The 18,507-nt window shown below is 39.8% G+C and overlaps 5 protein-coding genes across 8 annotated transcripts; 3 read left to right on the plus strand and 2 right to left on the minus strand.

The window, feature by feature from the left end:
• Positions 1 to 840: 840 nt before the first annotated feature.
• Positions 841 to 9,970, minus strand: LOC117780417 (polycomb protein Sfmbt). 3 transcript variants are annotated; one of them, XM_034616933.1, is made up of 7 exons: positions 9,191 to 9,970; positions 7,349 to 8,219; positions 5,387 to 6,742; positions 4,252 to 4,501; positions 3,649 to 4,181; positions 2,691 to 3,079; positions 841 to 2,081 (listed from the first exon to the last, which is right to left on the minus strand). In XM_034616933.1, exons 1-7 carry the CDS (start codon positions 9,332 to 9,334, stop codon positions 1,749 to 1,751), a joined length of 3,876 nt encoding a protein of 1,291 aa, XP_034472824.1. In that variant the 5' UTR covers positions 9,335 to 9,970; the 3' UTR covers positions 841 to 1,748. The 3 variants fall into 3 exon arrangements, with proteins under 3 accessions (XP_034472824.1, XP_034472825.1, XP_034472826.1); XM_034616934.1 differs by having other exon boundaries at positions 2,763 to 3,079; positions 9,191 to 9,334; XM_034616935.1 differs by lacking the exon at positions 7,349 to 8,219 and having other exon boundaries at positions 9,191 to 9,316.
• Positions 9,971 to 10,080: 110 nt separating this feature from the next.
• LOC117780418 (zinc finger BED domain-containing protein 4-like) lies at positions 10,081 to 11,096 on the plus strand. 2 transcript variants are annotated; one of them, XM_034616936.1, is made up of 4 exons: positions 10,081 to 10,111; positions 10,174 to 10,241; positions 10,408 to 10,832; positions 10,888 to 11,096. In XM_034616936.1, the coding sequence occupies exons 2-4, from the start codon at positions 10,205 to 10,207 to the stop codon at positions 11,068 to 11,070; spliced, it is 645 nt and encodes a 214-aa protein (XP_034472827.1). In that variant the 5' UTR covers positions 10,081 to 10,111; positions 10,174 to 10,204; the 3' UTR covers positions 11,071 to 11,096. The 2 variants fall into 2 exon arrangements, with proteins under 2 accessions (XP_034472827.1, XP_034472828.1); XM_034616937.1 differs by lacking the exon at positions 10,081 to 10,111 and having other exon boundaries at positions 10,350 to 10,832.
• Positions 11,097 to 11,541: 445 nt separating this feature from the next.
• LOC117782004 (sorting nexin-29) lies at positions 11,542 to 13,405 on the plus strand. Its single transcript, XM_034618908.1, has one exon. The coding sequence runs from the start codon at positions 11,632 to 11,634 to the stop codon at positions 13,237 to 13,239; it is 1,608 nt and encodes a 535-aa protein (XP_034474799.1). The 5' UTR covers positions 11,542 to 11,631; the 3' UTR covers positions 13,240 to 13,405.
• A 293-nt stretch (positions 13,406 to 13,698) lies between these two features.
• Positions 13,699 to 18,480, plus strand: LOC117781689 (UDP-N-acetylglucosamine--dolichyl-phosphate N-acetylglucosaminephosphotransferase). The gene is made up of 5 exons (XM_034618495.1): positions 13,699 to 14,049; positions 14,104 to 14,245; positions 14,310 to 14,523; positions 15,023 to 15,257; positions 17,879 to 18,480. Exons 1-5 carry the CDS (start codon positions 13,904 to 13,906, stop codon positions 18,372 to 18,374), a joined length of 1,233 nt encoding a protein of 410 aa, XP_034474386.1. The 5' UTR covers positions 13,699 to 13,903; the 3' UTR covers positions 18,375 to 18,480.
• Positions 15,540 to 17,476, minus strand: LOC117781688 (beta-1,4-mannosyl-glycoprotein 4-beta-N-acetylglucosaminyltransferase). The gene has a single exon (XM_034618494.1). The coding sequence runs from the start codon at positions 17,263 to 17,265 to the stop codon at positions 15,784 to 15,786; it is 1,482 nt and encodes a 493-aa protein (XP_034474385.1). The 5' UTR covers positions 17,266 to 17,476; the 3' UTR covers positions 15,540 to 15,783.
• Positions 18,481 to 18,507: the final 27 nt, after the last annotated feature.

Raw genomic sequence — 18,507 nt, forward strand, 5'->3', positions numbered from 1 at the left:
GCATCGCCCAAGAGCTTAACATTGACCACAAAACAATTTTAAGCCATTTACAAAAAGCTGGATTCAGTAAGAAGCTAGACGTATGGGTGCCTCACGAGCTATCAAAAAAAAACATACTGAACCGAATTTCCATCTGCGAATCCTTGTCCAAGCGTAATGAAATCGACCTATTTCTTAAGCGGATGGTGACTGGTCAAGACGCAGTGAATCAGCTCAAACGGTATCCAAACCAGGACTAACTGCCAGGAAGGCTTTGCTGTGCGTTTGGTGGGATTATCTACCATCTATCATATGGACAAACCATCAACTCAGACCTCTATTGTCAACAATTAGACCTTTTGAAGAAGGCAATTGACAAAAAGCGACTGTCTTTCACAGCGAAAGCGATTGTCTTTCACGCTAGACAACACACTTCTATAATGACGCGCAACAAACTTAGGGAGCTCGGATGGGAAGTTTTAATGCATCCACCGTATAGTCCGCATCTAGCACCAAGCGACTATCAACTTTTTTTGTCCTTACAAAATTTTCTTGAAGGTAAAAAAATGAATTCAATAGAGGAAAGCGAAACTAGGTTGGTCGAGTTTTTTAACAGCAAGGACCAGAGCTTTTTTGAGCGGGGAATTTTAAAGTTGTCCTCAAAATGGCAACAAGTCATTGAACAAAACGGCACATATTTGAAATAAATCGGACAGTCCAAACCGTAATAAATGAATTTTGAAAATAATATATAAATAATGGATTTCTTTTTCCCCAACCAATATTGAAGCGAGCGCTTAATTTGAATTGCTGTACTTCGTTTTTTTCTCTAACTCAATAAAATAAAACAAAAGGATGACATTTCGTTATAGTTGCAATTTTTAACTCTTTTTTATTAGATATATGTTTTAGACATTATTAACTGATACCTTAAGCATATATCTCTAGATACAATGGTAATCTAATTTTAAGGTTGCCTTCACTTGAAGTGCTTAATTTTTTAATAGTACATACTTAATTCATGCAGTTGCTGGATTCAAAATAAACAATATATGCTGCAATTTGTTGGGGCTTTTTGCAGATTTGTTGGCTTACGGACTAGGAGCGGCTAATCTCGCTTAACTGGATGCGTTTTGCTCTTGAGATGCTGCCTGGTTTACTGGCGACTGAAGAATACAAATTCTATATACAATTAACCGATTTATATATATATATATTCATATGTATTTATGTTTTGTGTCTATGTATGTATATGATTATATACATATGTTGCATTATCAATTTAGATTTGTTGCTATTATAAAAAATATGTGTGTGTTTTGTGTGTATGATAAAAATGTATTATCCCAATTTATAGAAACTCTGACTGATAACATGAGCGTACATTTAAGACTACGGCGATAAGTATATATATTTACTTATATACTTATGTGTATATAAATATATCTAGATATATTAACGCGCTGTAAGACTTGAGTTAGTTATACAAACTGTATATGGATATTGAATCCATTATAGGCAACGTATGTGTTTCGATTTCAAGTGCTAACAAAATACTGTATTATATATACAGCTATATATAATCATAATATGCACGGGTAGATGCGTGCATCTATCGGTGATAACAATCGTGTTTGTTTTGCTTTCATTTTTTTTTTTTGGAAAAAAAAAAATATGTATAATACGACTACGCTTGGCTTTGTTAAACATTGAATCGGGTTCGGTTTTATCTGTTTCGGTTTCTGGTTGGGATCGGGTTGGATTCCGCACTATAAAAATGGTGATTTGTTGTTCTTGTGTGATCTGGCCTTGCTGGGATTAATCTTGCACTTGAGTTGCGCAATTAGATCAGAGATTTTAAGCGCAGGTCCCACTTTCATGCCCAACAGTGGCATTATGTCATCCTTGGTCAATTGCATTAGACGCTTGCCATCGATTTTATTGCGGCTAAAAGTGTCACAATGTGCGGTGCAATCGTTAACCCGCAGAAATTGTGATACATCATAGACATTCCATGAATCCGGCATCAGCTCCAGTTGCGCCTCATTCGAGTCGATGTCAGCCAGACGTGGAATGTACTTGCTGTTTGTCACGGACGAGTTCTGTTTTAAAGTAAAGTAGTAATATTAGTTAGTTAAATCGAGTCTAAAAATTGGATTAAGAACATAGCTGAATGAGTATAAGTGTGACAAGGTAGTGTGTGTTTTCAGGTGTTTGGGTGTTGAGGTCAGAGCTGGGAATACTGATTAAAATTTTTTTTTGTCAACACATAAATCATAGAGGTAACTATTACATCAAATATTGGATTTAATTAGTTACATTTTCAACTATTTTTTCTTTATTAATGGAAGTATATTTGCATTTTAAGCAAATAAATGAATTCAACAAGTTGTAAACATAAAATTTAACTCAGTTGCAACGGAATTTATGAAGAATTAAGGTTAATTTAAAAAAAAAATTTAGTCACTATTCCCAGGACTGGTTGAGGTGTTGATGAAACTCTTGCAAGTACCAAAATAACAGTGCGTAAACATAAGTTATATACAAATTGCATTTTTGATGATTTCTTTGTTTTTATTTCGAATTTTATGTACAAATGTTATAGCCAACGAGCAGATAGGCAGACGGGCAGGCGGGCGAGCGAGCGGGCGTTGGGCGGTTGGTTGTTTGATTCTACAAGCAATTACGCACTATTATCCTCAAGTACTCACCGCAATGTAGCTAGTGGCTTTGCGACCCACAGTTGGTGGCGCAGGAGATTTAGTAGTGGAAGATTTCTTTACCATTGTTTTGCCGGTTATTGGAGTTACCGTGCTGTTGGCACCGGCTGCCGCTCCAGCTCCGACTCCTGCGACAGCTGTGGCTGCCATTGTCCCAAGCTGTTCGGAGTGTGTGGTTGACTGCTCGGACATGTGACTGGTGCTGCCGTCGCCATCGAGATCGTCTTCAGCAATGCCATCCTCTTCATCCTCATCCTCGGGCTGGTTGTTCTCATAGAAGGCGGGATTATGATGCTCCGGCTTCAGTTCCAACTTGATGCTCAGCTTCGGCAAGTGCGGTGTCGTTTTCAATGCAATCGTTCGCGGCTTAACTGCTGTTTCTATAATCAGAGTTCGAGATAATATTTGTGCATATTTTTATTTTAGATTTACATTAACAAATTAAAAAAAGTACATATTGAATTTAAGTCACCAAAGTTGAAAAATTAGTCAGAATTAGTTCATTAAACTTTAATTTTCTTCTCAAATAGTGATCCACTATGATTATTTTCGTAAAAATGAAATAGATTCTACTAAACTGATTCTAGAAAATTTTAATGGTATAAATAAAATTAATTTATTTTCCAGTTTCATTTTTTGAGTAACCTTACTCGACTAAAATGTTAAGAAACAGAAAGGAAGTCGAAATAAAAATATTTAAATTTAATTTTTGCATTCCTAAATTATAAATTATATTATATTAATTATAAATCCTATTTGCTTCCCCTACATTTTTATATTTGTAGTCTTATCTGACAATATTCTTGTAGGGAATAATTTTCTTTTTTTATTTATTTCCCAATTACATTTTACCAAATTTAAATTTCCCAATTAAATTTTTCATAGTTCATTTATAACTTTTGTATTATTAAACAATTTCTAAAAGGGTATCTTTGAATTGAAAACTCACCTGTTTGCATATTGTTGTCATGTGGCATTTGCTTGTTGCTGGCAGCGCCAGTTGCTCCATTGCCGCCCTTCTTTGTCTTCCGCTTCCTTGGTACCTTGGGTTTGGGTGCTGGCTTAATCACCTGCTGGTGCGAGGCACGTGGTGGTCCCTCCAGTTTGTGGCCCACGAGCACACACCAGCCGACGGGATAAATGTCAGCTGACTCACAATCCAGCCATTGATCATACTCATCGGTCCAGCCATCAAAGTGCACCTTGAGCAGTCGACCAACGACACGGGCCACTGTTGCCACACACACCAGTCGCGGGTCCATGAGATCAGCGCATTCTAGGCTCATTCCCGTCTCAAAGCCATGATCCGGCACCAGGCGATGGAACAAATGTTGACCAGCCGCCAGAGCGCCCGTGTCGCGTAGGTATCCCTCCCAGGTGAAGGTGCGTGCATCGTAGCCATTGGGGGGTGTCACAGTTATGTTATTGGAGTCACAGAAGCCAGCGGGAAAGATGCACGGCGACTTCTCGTGGTAGCAGAACCTAAAAACATAAATTTATATGGTTTAAAAATATTTATTCTTGTCGGGAATCTCTTGATAGGCCGGCTCACCAATCTGACCCTGAGGCATCCGGTTGATACGAGTCGATGCGTATCATCATGTAGCCGAATTTGAGGACTGCCATCACCGTGGCTGGACAAATTGACGACAGGTTAAGTGGATCAACTGCCTCCAGCTTCATGCCCTCCATAAATCCATTCGTTTTGCCATCCAAATAGTACTCATCGAAGGTGAAGTTCATCTTGAAAAGCTCTATGGTGGCATCGTCCTCATGTACCTCAATCATGGCCTCCCGACCCGCTGAAAGATAATACATTTAAAAATTATATTATACTAAGAATAAATATTTTTTGTTTATATCAGGGACTAATACCGGAACCGTTAAGCGAAACTAACCGTCTTAAATTCAAAATTTTAAATCTCCGAAGTCCGACCAACTTAAAACTTTCATAGCTTGATTAAAACTGAGCCTTTAAGCCTTTAAATTCTCTATGTATTTTTGTTCTAGATTCTACTAGATATTGATTTCTATGCTAAGGGTCCCCCCTTTGAAATTTCGAAAATTCAAAATTTTAAATCTCAAGTTTTCACTTTTAATCAACTCGTTATATCGTAATTAGTATAAAACAACACTATAAACTTGATTCTGACCCCTTTAATTTTTTTGTAAAAAATTATGTGAAATTGAACAAAAATTTTGACTTGTAAAGTGACTAACTCCGAAGTCTGACCAACTTCAAACAGCCATAACATGATCAAACCTGAACCGATTTCCAAGCGGAATGTCATTTTGATCATGACTTGGCCTTTTAATTCATTCTGCATTTAAATATTTTTAAATTCGTTCAAAAATTTTTTTTGCTTTAGGTCTAGCTAGTTATTTTGATGTCATATTTATTATAAAACGATATCTCAACATTTAAAAATGTTTCAAAACTGATTTGTTGTACCGTTACGTACTGGTACTAATACCGAAACCGAAAGAAAAATACTGAAATAGAACCTTTTACCAAAATAGTTATTTCGGGACGTACCGGAACCGAAACCGTAAACTATTTTTGTTTTGGTTTGATTCCCAAATTATAAAACTTTTACTGGCTTTCATGGAATGTATAGCGTATCAAGTTCGGGTGTGATATTCTCAAGAAATGATCAAGACTCCAAGATCTTATCCTTAAATCTTACCCAACATCCGCTCCAGATAGTCTTGAGGTGCAGCTAGGTTATGGCCAACTGTGGTGGCCCAGCCGACGGGGTGAATAATGGGGGAATCCTCGTGACACCAGAAGCCATCGTCGGAGTCAAAGTAGCGCAGGAACAAGCGCTTGCCCACAATCTTGGTGACTGTAGCCAGGCGAACCTGTGAGATGCGATCCTTGTCCACGCACTCGAGATTCAGACCGAGACGAAAGCGCGATTGCAAGCTATCGTTGATCTTGTTATAGAAATTGGATGGCAATGTGCGTGCTCCGGACAATCGTCCGACGAGAAAATCCTTCCAATCCTTGTACTTACGCTCGATGGTGCGGGGCGGTATCAATGGCTTACCACGTGTGGCACACCAGCCAACTGAATGGACTTCGGCATTGCAGAGATTCACCCAAAAGTCATGCGAGTCCGTATCGAATCCCTCGTAGCTCATTAGCGCCTTGTAGCCCTTTATCTCGAGTATCGTGGCCACCCAAAATGATGTGGGCGTCTGTCCTGGCTGAATGATCTCAATGTTATCGCAATCGGTGTTTTCCACCTCCACCTTCATGCCAACGCCCAGATTGTCCCACACCTCGTAGCCAGGTGCGTGAGGAAAGCAGGTAACAGGAGCTGCAAAGAAACTCTCCTTTCCCAGTCGTTGTAACCAATCATAGGAGTGCGTCGGATCATACATTCTCCGTCTTATACTTAGGATCTTTTCCATCTGAGGACACGGAGCCGGAAGACGTTCGTATTTTGGGATCTGGGGTAGATCATCCTGTGGAAAGACATCACGAAATAACCTCAATGCCTTTGGCGTCGGCGCTGCATTCAGAAATGTGTTGCCATCACTGCTGCCACTGGCTTCAGCCGGAGGCGCAGCAGCATCTCCAACAGCGCCACCATTTAGTGCTGCAATTGTTTCATCCGTTGCCATCTGAACATTGTTGGCAGCGGCATCGCCGCCCAATGACATTGGTTCACCAAATCCATTTAGTTGTGTAATCTTTGACTGATCCGTGATACGAAAACGATAATTGGCATTCTTGATATGTGCTGCCTGCAGTGTCAACTCAATGTCCGACTGTTGCTGCTGTTGTTGTTGTAGTTGTTGCTCCTGTTCCTGATCAGATGCAATACTTCCAACGGCATCCAATGCCGCTGACGCCGTCGTCTCTGACATCTCAAGGGCAGGTGCCGGCGAACTGCTCGCCGTATGGGGTGCATCCATTTTGCTATTGAGAACCAGCGAATAGAGTTCACCACGGGCACAGGCCATGCTGCAGAAGCGACGGGATTTCGTGTAAAACGTGTGCTTCACTCCGATGGCGCCACAACGTTCGCAGACAGCTGTGGGAGAGGAGAACATGATTCCAGATTAGTTGTATGCGAAATTTTAGACTTGGCTCTATAACTATTGACCCCGTTCCATTGAACACACATATTTTTTAAGAATCTATCGACAAGCTGTTGTCTAGAAAAATAAAATATTTTAAAAATTATTATACCTAATGGAAATTATATCTTATATTTTATTGCCAGCTATAGAATTCCCTTTAAGAATTTCGACAAAATAAATCAATTGGGGTTAATTTTGTTGTGGCAACGATCAAAAATAATCCAATATGTATGTTTTTTAATATTATTTTCATTTTTTGACACTAAAAATACTTAAAGTGAATGCCAACATTTTTTAAATATGCTATAGAAATTATGGAAAATAATTTTTTAAATTGTTTCTTTTTAAGTTGTTAGTGGAATTAGGCCATTAGTTTAACTAATATGATAGCTCTGACTACCTGCTCAGGTTAATCACCAAGCCAAATCACAAACCCAAATTACTAAAGGCGTTAATAAATCATGGCAATTGGTTTGTTTGGTTTGTGAAATAAGTAAGTATAATAATAATTAAGTATTTAAATCATAGCATAAAGTGAAGGTTAAGTGAGAACATACCCATGCCATCTTTCTGTATCGGAATTACCGAGGGATCAATGTTGCCCTTGTAGGCAATCGGTGTTTTAAGCACAAGTCCTGGTCTATTCACTGGCTCGATTTTGCGAGTCTTACGCTGGGCGCGCATGGATGAACTGGAGCTGGAACTGGTGCTGGCATTGGCACCTTTACCACAATTCGAGGACATACCCTTGGTACTGACCGCACCAGTCGTATCATCGCAGGCCACTAGGATATTGGTAAAGGCATTGCCACTGGCGGATAAACTCATGCCGGGCAGAGATGGTGCCGTCGATGCATTGATCATGGCATGCGTGGTTCCCAACAGTTTATGGTGCATTAAACCATCACCGAGGGGCACGAGAAGATCATGATTCTGCATATTTGTCATGCACGATGAGGAGGATTGTGATATATCCTTATCCGAGGAGGTCATAAAATCAGTACCATCGTATGAATTGTTATCCTCGTTCATCATGACAAAATCATCAATATTAATGATCTCCTGTTTGGGCTCCAGATCAGACATGCCACCACTGGCGCCGCCATCATCATAGCCATCATCCAATTGGCCATAAACCTGCTGCTGATCATCATCAACCGCGGATGAGCCGACGCCCATCAATGCAACGCCGCCATTACCATTATTCCCATCATCGCCGTCCATAACTTCGGTATAATTTTGAAAGACAGCCGCTGCTGCCGTTTGTTGCAACAACTGGTGTTGCAATCCGCCCATGTGGGCAAAGCCATATAGGTTGTTTGTGTTTGTGGCAATAAGTGTTGCAGGTTGCACGCCCAATGCCGCAGCAGCCGCTGCAGCTTGTCCCGTGAAATCCCCCCCAACAATGCTCATCATTGGATTCATATCCTTTACGACATTGAGTTGTTGTTGTTGTTGTTGTTGTTGTTGTTGTTGTGGTGGTGGTTGAGGTGGTAATGATGGTAATTGTTGTTGTGGATTGGAAGTGTGTTGAGTTTGTTGTGGATTTTGTGTTGAGTTCGGTTTCGTTTTGAAATTGGCAGTTGGATACAGTTGATAGTTGAATGGATACGGATACGGATACGAATATAACGTAACCAATACATAAATCATAGAAAAGAAAGTAGAAGAAATAAGTAAACAAATTCCAATTTTCAACTAAAGCAGAAACACATACAAGTAACTAGATTCTAGGTGTATAAAGGGTGTTTTTTTTATTGCCACTTGTATTATTTTATACGAATTTAAAACTGGGGTTTAAATTTGTGCATTTTTAGCTGGCTTTTATAAAAATTGTATTACAAAATAATTCATTTTCAATTTGCATTTTTGTAATAAAAATTTAAAACAATAAACACAAATTATTATTATTTCATACTCAATAAAATTCAAATTTGTATTTGGAAATATTATTATAATATCATCATTTCTATATGTTCTTATTTCTTATTTGTTTATACTTGGTTCAAAAAGAAAGAATTGTTTATTCATTTATTATTTATTAAGTGGCTTGTCTTAGTCTGTATCTATTGGTATTTAAGATCCCTTTAAAGTGGAATATCCACAAATAATTGTTCACAAAGAAATCTCATAAATACGATTATTATACATTTGCAATAAATCAAATTAATAGTTTTACTCAACAAAAAGAACAAAAAAACACCCTTTTAATATATGAAGTAATATATGTATATAATATTCATAAATACATGGCCAATTCCCAAGTAAATATTAACCTACAGAATTTGGGTTTGTTTAGTCGAGAGATTGGCAAAGCAGGAGCACGGTAACGGGAACGTTACAGTATATACTGAGATACACAACAATGTATGGTCGAGAGAGAGGAGGGGGTAGCTTACCAATGTTGGCTGATGTGTCATATCCTCCATAACCGAGAGACCGACGGTTGAGTGGCCAAGCAGAGTAGCTGCATCCTCCAGTGAAATGCGCTCGGAATTGTACTGACTACTCATCCACATCATGCGCAGCTCGGCCGGATTCATTGTATTAATTGTATGTTATTATTATTATTGTTGTTGTTACAGTCGATTGTTTATTTGAGTGCACACACATGCACTAATCACAAACACAGACAGCTAGTCAGTCAGATTGGCACATTAACAGGCTCCTGCATTTGCAGACCATATGGACGGTCACAGGCGCCTGTTTCTGTTTCTGCTTCTGCTTCTCTGTTTCGGTCCCGCTTCTGTTTGTATCTCTGTTTCCTTTTTTGCACGAAACCGAAATGCAGCTGCTGCCAAAATATGAGATTATTCCGATTGTCTGATCACTGCATTAAAGTACTCCGCAAATCACTTGTATTCAATGTAATGTTTTGTAAAACCGTGTTATTTGGTTAAGTTTTGATTCTTTTTTACGATTTACACTCGCTCAAAAAGTCAATGAAGCGCACCGTGCGCGCAGACGACGAACGAACACAAAAGAAAACGCACAAATGTCTCTGATGCAGCAGAAAACTTACATTTTAATACATCTAATAAGTAGATTCTAAATGTAGTTGGTTGTGCTCACATTTCCTGTTAGTTTTTATAAGACGTGTTATATTATTTAAACATTTACTCAAGTTTTGGCATTCTTTTACGCGCAAATTTTATGCTAGTATTGCGATGATTGGTGATGCGTAAAACCCAATTTAGAGGTGCAGAAACATCGAGTGAAACATCGATAACATCGATGTTTTCAAAACATCGGAACCATCGATGGTTCGTGACCACCATCGATGTTTTCACAAACAACTCTGCGCTCGGTGAGAAAAAATTGTAAGTAAATGAATTTCTTATTGTTTTTTCTAAAAACTAACAAAATTGTTGATAATATTTAGGATTTCTAGTTGATGGTGTTGGTGGACGTTGATGGATGACGAAGGCAAGATGGAGAATTACCTGAAAAGTAAGTTATATATCTTTACAAGCCCACGCTTCCTTTAGCCCTTCACCGATCACAAATGAAGAACTCGACGTCTTGAATGACTTGTCGGATTTGCTGTCACCTTTTCAGGAAGCGACTCTTTCGGTGTCGACTAACACAAAAGTGTCTGTGTCGCTAATTATTCCAGTCATTGCCGAGATTCATCATAAAATGATTCAAGTAAATGCACAGTTGCGAACACAGGAAGGAAAAGATATATATGACCTTGTTCAGAAACGATTAGTGGAAAGACTTGATTCCTTTGAAACGCGCACAATTCCTCGCATCGCTACTCTCGTTGATCCTCGCTTCAAAAAAGATGGCTTTCTCCGAAGTTCAAACGCAGACCAAGCAGCTAAAGCGTTGGAGCTGGAATTGCTCTCTCTTAAATCAACAACTCCACGACGTCCACCAACACCAGAATCAACTTCAAACGAGGCAAGCAGCAAATTTTCATTTTTGCAAAATAAGCCTAAAGTAAAGTCTACCAGAGCCGATGCCATTATTGCCACAAGGCAATATATGGAAAAAGAAAACATTCCTGACACTTGCGACCCCTTGAAGTATTGGGAGGTATGATTTTTAAATAATTATGACTAACATGTTAAATAAGAAATATTTTTTACAGATGACTGCTGACAACGAACTGAAATTGGTTGCAAAAAAATTTTTCTGTATACAAGCCTCGTCCTGTGAGTCTGAACGAGTATTCAGCAAAGCTGGACAAACCATATCTGACCGCAGGACAAGGCTTAAACATGAAGTTGTTGATCAACTTTTATTCCTGAATCGAAATAGACACTTTAAATGATCTCAAATAAATCTCATGTTACTGTTTGTGCTGTTTCTGTTCTTTTTGCATTTTCTTTTTTTTTTTTTAAACATCGATGTTTCACTCGATGTTTTTTTTGAAAACATCGAAAACATCGATGGACACGAACATCGATGTTTCTGCACCTCTAACCCAATTTGTCTGAAATTTACCGATATTTTTGGCAGTCAGTGAATCGCGTGGACCAGCTAGTGTTGGAAAACAGCTTGTTTCAAATAAGAACTGAGCATTTATCGATTAATTTAAGTAAATTAGTCAAATATTTAATTTAAATTTTAATTGAGAATTTAGAATGAGATAAGGTGAATGCTTATTTTTGCATCATTTTTATACTTTAATTAATTTAGTAATTACAGATAATTGTTGGGAAAAATGAAATAGTCAATATCGATACATATATCGACAATATATTCCAGCCCTGATTGATAATGACAACACTTACCAACACTTACATTTGGAAGAAAAAAACAATGAAAACGAAAATAAATAACTAAGGAACAATATCAAGCAATAATAAACATTGTGTGTAAATAATAGAAAATGCCTGAAAGTGCATTGCCAGACCCAATCCGTGCTACCTTGAACGGCAGCATTTTCGGCCAACGAAGAGAGGACATCTTTCGACGACTGCAACAAACTGCGCAACAGACGAGTCAAAATTATGGTGGTAAACGAGAATTAGCCACTGAAACGGACGATGTGGTGCTGGAGTTGTGCGAAGCCCTTGAAGAAACTTTCGCATACGGGCTCCGCCAAACGGTGAATGTATCATTGACAGCCGTCAGTTTATTTCAAAATATGCACGAGATCGTCTTGGGTGGAAATGGGGGCGGAGGTGAAGTTAACGCTCACAATGAAACCACATTCTGGGATTTCTGTCAATCGCATTTGACACCACACGAACGTCAACGCTACGAGGAACTGAAGCAAATCTGGACAAAACAAGGCCGTGGACGCGCCTTCATACGCGCGATGCTTAATGAGAAGCGCCTGCAAAGTCATGTGCTAACCTGGCTAAGTAATGAGGCTCAAATGCAGCGCTATTACACTCCTTGGTCGCTGTTGCTCAACGAGGAAGCAGCTAAGAAGCTACCCGGCATTCTGATTAGCCTTCAAGATGTTCTCTTTGCCCTGAACGTTGAAAATCCGGAGCTTAACGCACCGAAAAGACAGACAGTACAATCGGTAAATGCCGTGAGGGAGGAACCCATTATATTCCCACCTCAGCCCGTGCCCGTCGCTGTGCGGAAGCCAGGACGCAATGCCTCTGCTGTAGAGAGACCCATTGCATGCGCCACATCAACGGAGGATCTGTTAGGCGCTCTAAGTCCGCGCGAAATGTTGGAAGTGCAGCAGATTTTATCAAAAGATGCTGTAGAACAGGAACTGTTGGAGCACGCCATTAATGTGCTCCCCATTAATGTAACGCCCTGTGATCCCATTGGCCCAGAACTAGAGTTTCTTAAGACGCCACTAACCGATGTTTATCCAACACACCAAGATCAGGATGAAGAGCAGGAACAAGCAGCTACAAATGCTATTGATCAGGAACTCTTTGAGGATCGCAGTGATACTTCTTCCCAGTGGAGCAAGTCATCATCCTCGGGTAATGGCGGGGGCAACAGTCAGCAGGCGACGGCGTTGGAGGATCAAGTGATGCTATTAAACGAGAAATGCGCTTTGCTGGAAACACGCGTAGCTGAGTTGACCCTACAAAATCGCCAATTAGTTCGTCGCCTCACCAAGCAGTTCAATGAAACGGGCATCAATCCGGAGTCATCGTTTTGTTCCAACTTTCTGATCACCATTCCACAGGTTAAACTCGTCAAGTCCCATCGTTCGGGCTCCCACTACGTCTACGAGATCCACATAACAATGCGTCAGCGGTTGGAGCATTGGACACTATTTCGACGCTATAATGAATTTAATAAACTACATAAATCCTTGCTCCGCACTCATCCCAACATTAGCTCAATCGAGTTTCCACCGAAGAAGCATTTTGGAAATATGAATCTCGTCTTTGTCGAAGAGCGCCGACAGCAACTGCAAATCTATTTATTAAATATTGTGGAGACATTACCGCAGGTGGAGGCATGCAAGTCCAAGGGGGAGCTCCAAAAGGCATTTCCATTCTTCCGGGAGCGATAGCACAGATAAAGGCTAAATTAGATCAAACTCGAAGTGACACTGAAAGTATTTTTGTTATGTTTATCAAATATTAATTTAAATGTATAAATGGGGAGTAGGCTTTGTAACAGTCACCAAGTGCTGATACTTATTGATATTAAATAAATATATAAGTAATTCTCGAAAATAAGAGTTGTGATTGTAAAGTCGGTTTTTTTGTTTGTTACTTAAAAATTCGATTTGAAATTGATTATATTATGATTTTCACCGATAATCATTATTTTTGATCAAAAAAACAGAACTCAAGAATAATGATTATAAATGATTTTTATTTTTTTTTTTTTGGTCAAAATAAAACAACAATAGTTTATAGCTTCTGTGTTTAACTCCAGAAATCCAGAAATAATTGTTATGTTAAAAATTAACCGTCACTATCGATAACGATAACTCACTAGTTGAGCGATAACTGTGCGGTTCTATCAGCTGTGTTTGTTATTGTCTTTGCCCGTATTATTGGCGTGTACTTTTGCGCTTGCCGGAGTTGTTATATTACGGCATAATGCTGGTGTGATATATCAGAATTGTTCTATTTGAGCGAGTTCTCGCATATTGCACGACATCAACTATTTGGCCCACCTGCAGTAGTTTGAATTTGTTATCAGCTATAATCTAATTAGTGTCCGAGATGTCCACGACAGCAATTGCCGTAAATGCGACCATTTCGACGGGCGCCTACCTCATGACGGTGCGCATGATACCCCGCCTGAGAGAGATGTTCATCAAGGCCAACTTGTTTGGCCGAGATCTGTGTAAAAAGGACAAGCCACAAGTGTGAGTGTTGAGCATAATCCTCGCCAGAATTGTTAGTAAACATGTTTTTTTCAGACCCGAATCGTATGGCGTGATTATTGGTTGCGTTTTCTTGATCTCCATGTTTCTTTTTATACCCATACCATTCACATTTGATGAGAACGCCGCCACGGACGCAGTTACCGGCGGAAAGCCATTAACTTTTCCACATGATAAGGTTTTATGGATGACTCAGCCATGTGTGGGAACTATTGTAATGCTTATTGATATCTTTGACACAGTTCGTGGAACTGATTGCCGCCTTGCTATCGATTTGCTGCATGATATTCCTTGGATTTGCTGACGATGTGCTCGATCTGCGCTGGCGGCACAAGCTCCTGCTTCCGACCATAGCGACATTGCCTCTCCTGATGGTCTACTATGTCAACTACAACTCCACCACTGTCATGATGCCCAACTTTGCACGTGGTCTCTTTGGCACCTCCGTTAACATTGGTGAGAAGCAGCTGCAATAAAGTAGTATCGACTTAATGTACCCTGCATCTGTTTATCAAAGATTAAGTACAGGGACTATTACAGTCGGTCTCTTTTAACCAGGGACTGCAAATAAAAGTTATGAATTAAAAAAAATTGACAACTTAAAAATTTTTATATTTTAGATTTTTATTATAAAAAATTAAAAATAATTATTTTAAATTTTTTTATAAAAATTAAAAATAATTATTAGTTTCAATTTTTATTATTAAAGTCAAAAATAAAAATTATTTGTAAATTTCTATTATAAAAACCCAAAAGACCCCTGTACGTTTTTTAAGTCTTAAAATGTATCACATGAAAAGTGTTGTCACACACTACATATTTTTAGATTTTGGAAATACGCCACTTGGTTCAAATGGTATTTACATTCAATTTTTATCTTTTAATTTTTATAATAGAAATTGTCAAATAATTTCAACAGTCGTCTCTGCTAATAGTTATACATATCATTCTTTAGGCATACTCTACTACATCTTTATGGGCAGTTTGGCGGTGTTTTGTACCAATGCCATCAATATACTCGCTGGCATAAATGGTCTGGAGGTGGGTCAATCTTTAATCATTGCCGCTTCCGTTTTGCTCTTCAATTTGATCGAATTGTCACTGGGTCATCAGGTGGAATCACATCAATTCTCTCTACATTTTATGCTACCATTTCTGGCCACCTCGTTGGCTTTGTGGAAATACAACAAGTAAGTAATACGTGTATATAACAAATATTATTTCGAGGGTTTCAATATTTTGTTGCAGTTTAATAATATTCTTAGAATGAATTTACATTTACAACATTTATTTGAATTTCTTAAATAACACTAAGGGCCGATTTTTCAATGTCTAGATTTATATTTGAATTTGACATTAATTTGCATACATTGAAGATCTTAGACATTGCAAAAATGGGCCGTAGATTAACTAAACTAAATGTACACATTAACAAATACCTTGACATCTGAGAATCATTTCAAATTCATATCTAGTTTAGTTTATTATCACAGATGGCGTTGTCGTCGACGTCTGTCGTCTGTCGCCCTGTCTGTCTGCTTGCTGAGTTACTGAATTTGGAATTAAATTAATCAAAAACCGATGCAGTTTTCCGATATGTTTAGCTTGAAGCGAAACTTTTTTATGATAAGGGAGAAGGTGATTAAAGAGGCACATAACCACATGAGTATGTTTAGCAGATTAGGCTTATTAGTTAACCGAGTCTTAGTACTAGTCTTAGTCTTCATCCTCCTGCACATCGTCCAAGACATCCACATCGTACATATTGTAGAGCAATTGCCCAAATTGACTACTGTGCAGAGTCGCCGTATCCGGCGCAAAATACTTCTCACTCTGCTGTCGCAATCGGAGCAGTTGTGTGCTGCCATCCAAGTGGACTCCGGTCCCCATCAGTTGCTGTACGTAGTTGGCATCGATGCGAGCACTCCTCGTCTGATTGGGCAACCGCACGGGAATGCTCCGACTGTCCACTGACGATGTCTGCAGCATGAGCACAATTTGCTCCGGCGACAAGCAAAGCTCACAGCTCCAGCCGCCGTAATGATTGAGATCGCCCAGTGTGTATGTCGCCTGGCGCTCCAGCCGTTGCGGATCCATCTGGGCAGCGTGCAGATGCACCAAGGAACTAATGACGCCGCTGAGGCGTGTGCGCTTCGGATGTTGCCAATAAAAGCCGTATACATTATGCTTCAGCCGGAAACGAAGTGGCAAAACATCCGACGCATAGTATTTGAGAAATTTCAATGCTGCCGGCGAAAAAAGCGTCTCCCGGTCGCCATAAAGCAGCAAATCCGTGGCCTGTGTTTGCACACTACAAAGTGTCCACAATTGGTGCCGGAAATGTGCATAAACAGCAGCTCCAGTGCAGCTAACATGACCAGGTCCCTTGCATTGGTACAGCACGTAATTGAAGCTCAGCATGGAGTTGAGATTGCGTTCAAGTTGACGTCGCGTCAGATTATCCTTGATGTCTCTGACATAGTAGTAGATGAGATAGAAATCCACAACCTCCATGAGTGTGCGCAGCTGAAGATGCAGCAGCTCCAGGTTGATGTGTTCCCAGTCGCCTAGATTCAACATATAAAAGAGTCGCTTCACCGACGTCCCGCTCGCTTCGTGCAGCTTCAGTGGAGCCTCGTAGCCGGCACGTTTGCTGGCGCGACTGTGCGTCATCAGTGCCCGCCAGATGATCTCCGGCTGACCACAGTCGCGTCCATGCCAGCCGCTATCGCACAGACACTGTGGCTGCGCCATTAGGTAATCCCTGTCGTTCCGCTGAGCTGACGTCTCATTAAGAGTGCCTTCCCGATAGCACCAGAGAGCTGGCGCCAACTCCAAATCAACATAAGCCGGCATAGCATAATCTGCACTCCGATTGAATTTGTCGCTTTTTTTTTGATAGAAATCCTGTTGATATCGATTGGTATTCTCACGATGCATACAATGCAGCCCTCTTCTTTGATCCTTGTTGACCTTTGTATTTCTTGCATTCCGCACGAAATGCACACGCCCCGAGCCTGAATCCGGTGAGTTGCTCGTCTGCTGCAGCAACTGACTCCGATTCATTTGCAGCAACCAAATGCAGCCAATGAAGCCCACTTGCACTACGAGTACTGACCACAGCACCAGCTTTTTGGTTATGGCCAGACGGCCGCTTCCACTAGCAACTAATTGGCTCAGACCCGTACTCCTGGCCATTGTGTGTTAATTGACTACACACAGCACATGTTTCTTTTGCTTTAAAATTACGGGTTTTTTTCGCCTTTTCTTTAACACACCCACATTTCACTCATTTTGCTGCCCACCACACGCACAGCTGTCGATTGCCATTGTCCTCTCGATTAACATTGCGCTCTCTCAGCTGTTCGAATTCGACACCAAAAGTCAGTGTTGCCAGCACAGCCTTTTTCGTAGCTAGAATTTGCTTTTTTTGTAATTGCAAAAGCTAGAAAACGGTGACCACAAGAGAAAAATATAGCTTTTATTTTAAGAATCATTTTTTAACTTTCATTTCTTAATTCTACTTAATAAGTTCACAGGTAACAACTATTTGGATTCATATTATATTGGACACTTTTCAAACTAGACCCTTTTCATTTCATTTGGACTTTGATGTACTAAATGAAACAACTTATAAAATGTTAATGTACATCGTTTGTTGCTTCACACTGTGACGTCAGACTCGCGCTGTCCTAAATTACAGCAAGGTCAACCTTCTTATGTAGCATCCTCTCTTATTTGTTGTTGTTATCTCTGTTAATGCTTTGAAAACGGAATTTTAAATTCGAATTTTAAACTATTTTACTTGCAGATATCCGTCGCAGGTGTTTGTTGGCGATACGTATTGTTATTTTGCCGGCATGACCTTTGCAGTAGTTGGCATTCTGGGCCACTTTAGCAAAACACTGTTGCTGTTCTTCCTTCCACAGATATTAAACTTCCTATACTCCACGCCGCAGCTGTTCCACTTTGTGCCCTGTCCAAGGCATCGTTTACCGAAATATGATCAGAATTCGGACTTGTTGCACATCAGCACTACGGAATTTCGAATGGATGAATTGAGCAAATTGGGACGACTTATGGTCACTGTGCTCCGTACTTTTAGGCTGGTCAGTTGGCAGGAGCAACCCGATGGCAGAATTGTGACAAACAACTTGACGCTTATCAACTTTGTCTTGGTGATTTTTGGACCAGTCCATGAACGAGTTGCCACCCAAATGCTGATGGCATTCCAGGTGCTGTCCACAATGTTGGCACTCTTCATACGATACCCACTGGCCAATTACTTTTATGCAACGGAAACTTAACCCCAATCCTGTAATCCTAACATAATTGTAGTAAGCCTTGGCTTTTCATGTTGATATAAATACACAGTTCCCAAAAGTAACTTAAGTACGAAATTATATTTCCTAATAAAAAATAGACGCGAAGTAAATTTAT

The sequence above is a fragment of the Drosophila innubila genome (assembly GCF_004354385.1).
Source record: "Drosophila innubila isolate TH190305 chromosome 2L unlocalized genomic scaffold, UK_Dinn_1.0 4_B_2L, whole genome shotgun sequence".
Classification (NCBI taxonomy): Eukaryota; Metazoa; Arthropoda; class Insecta; order Diptera; family Drosophilidae; genus Drosophila; species Drosophila innubila.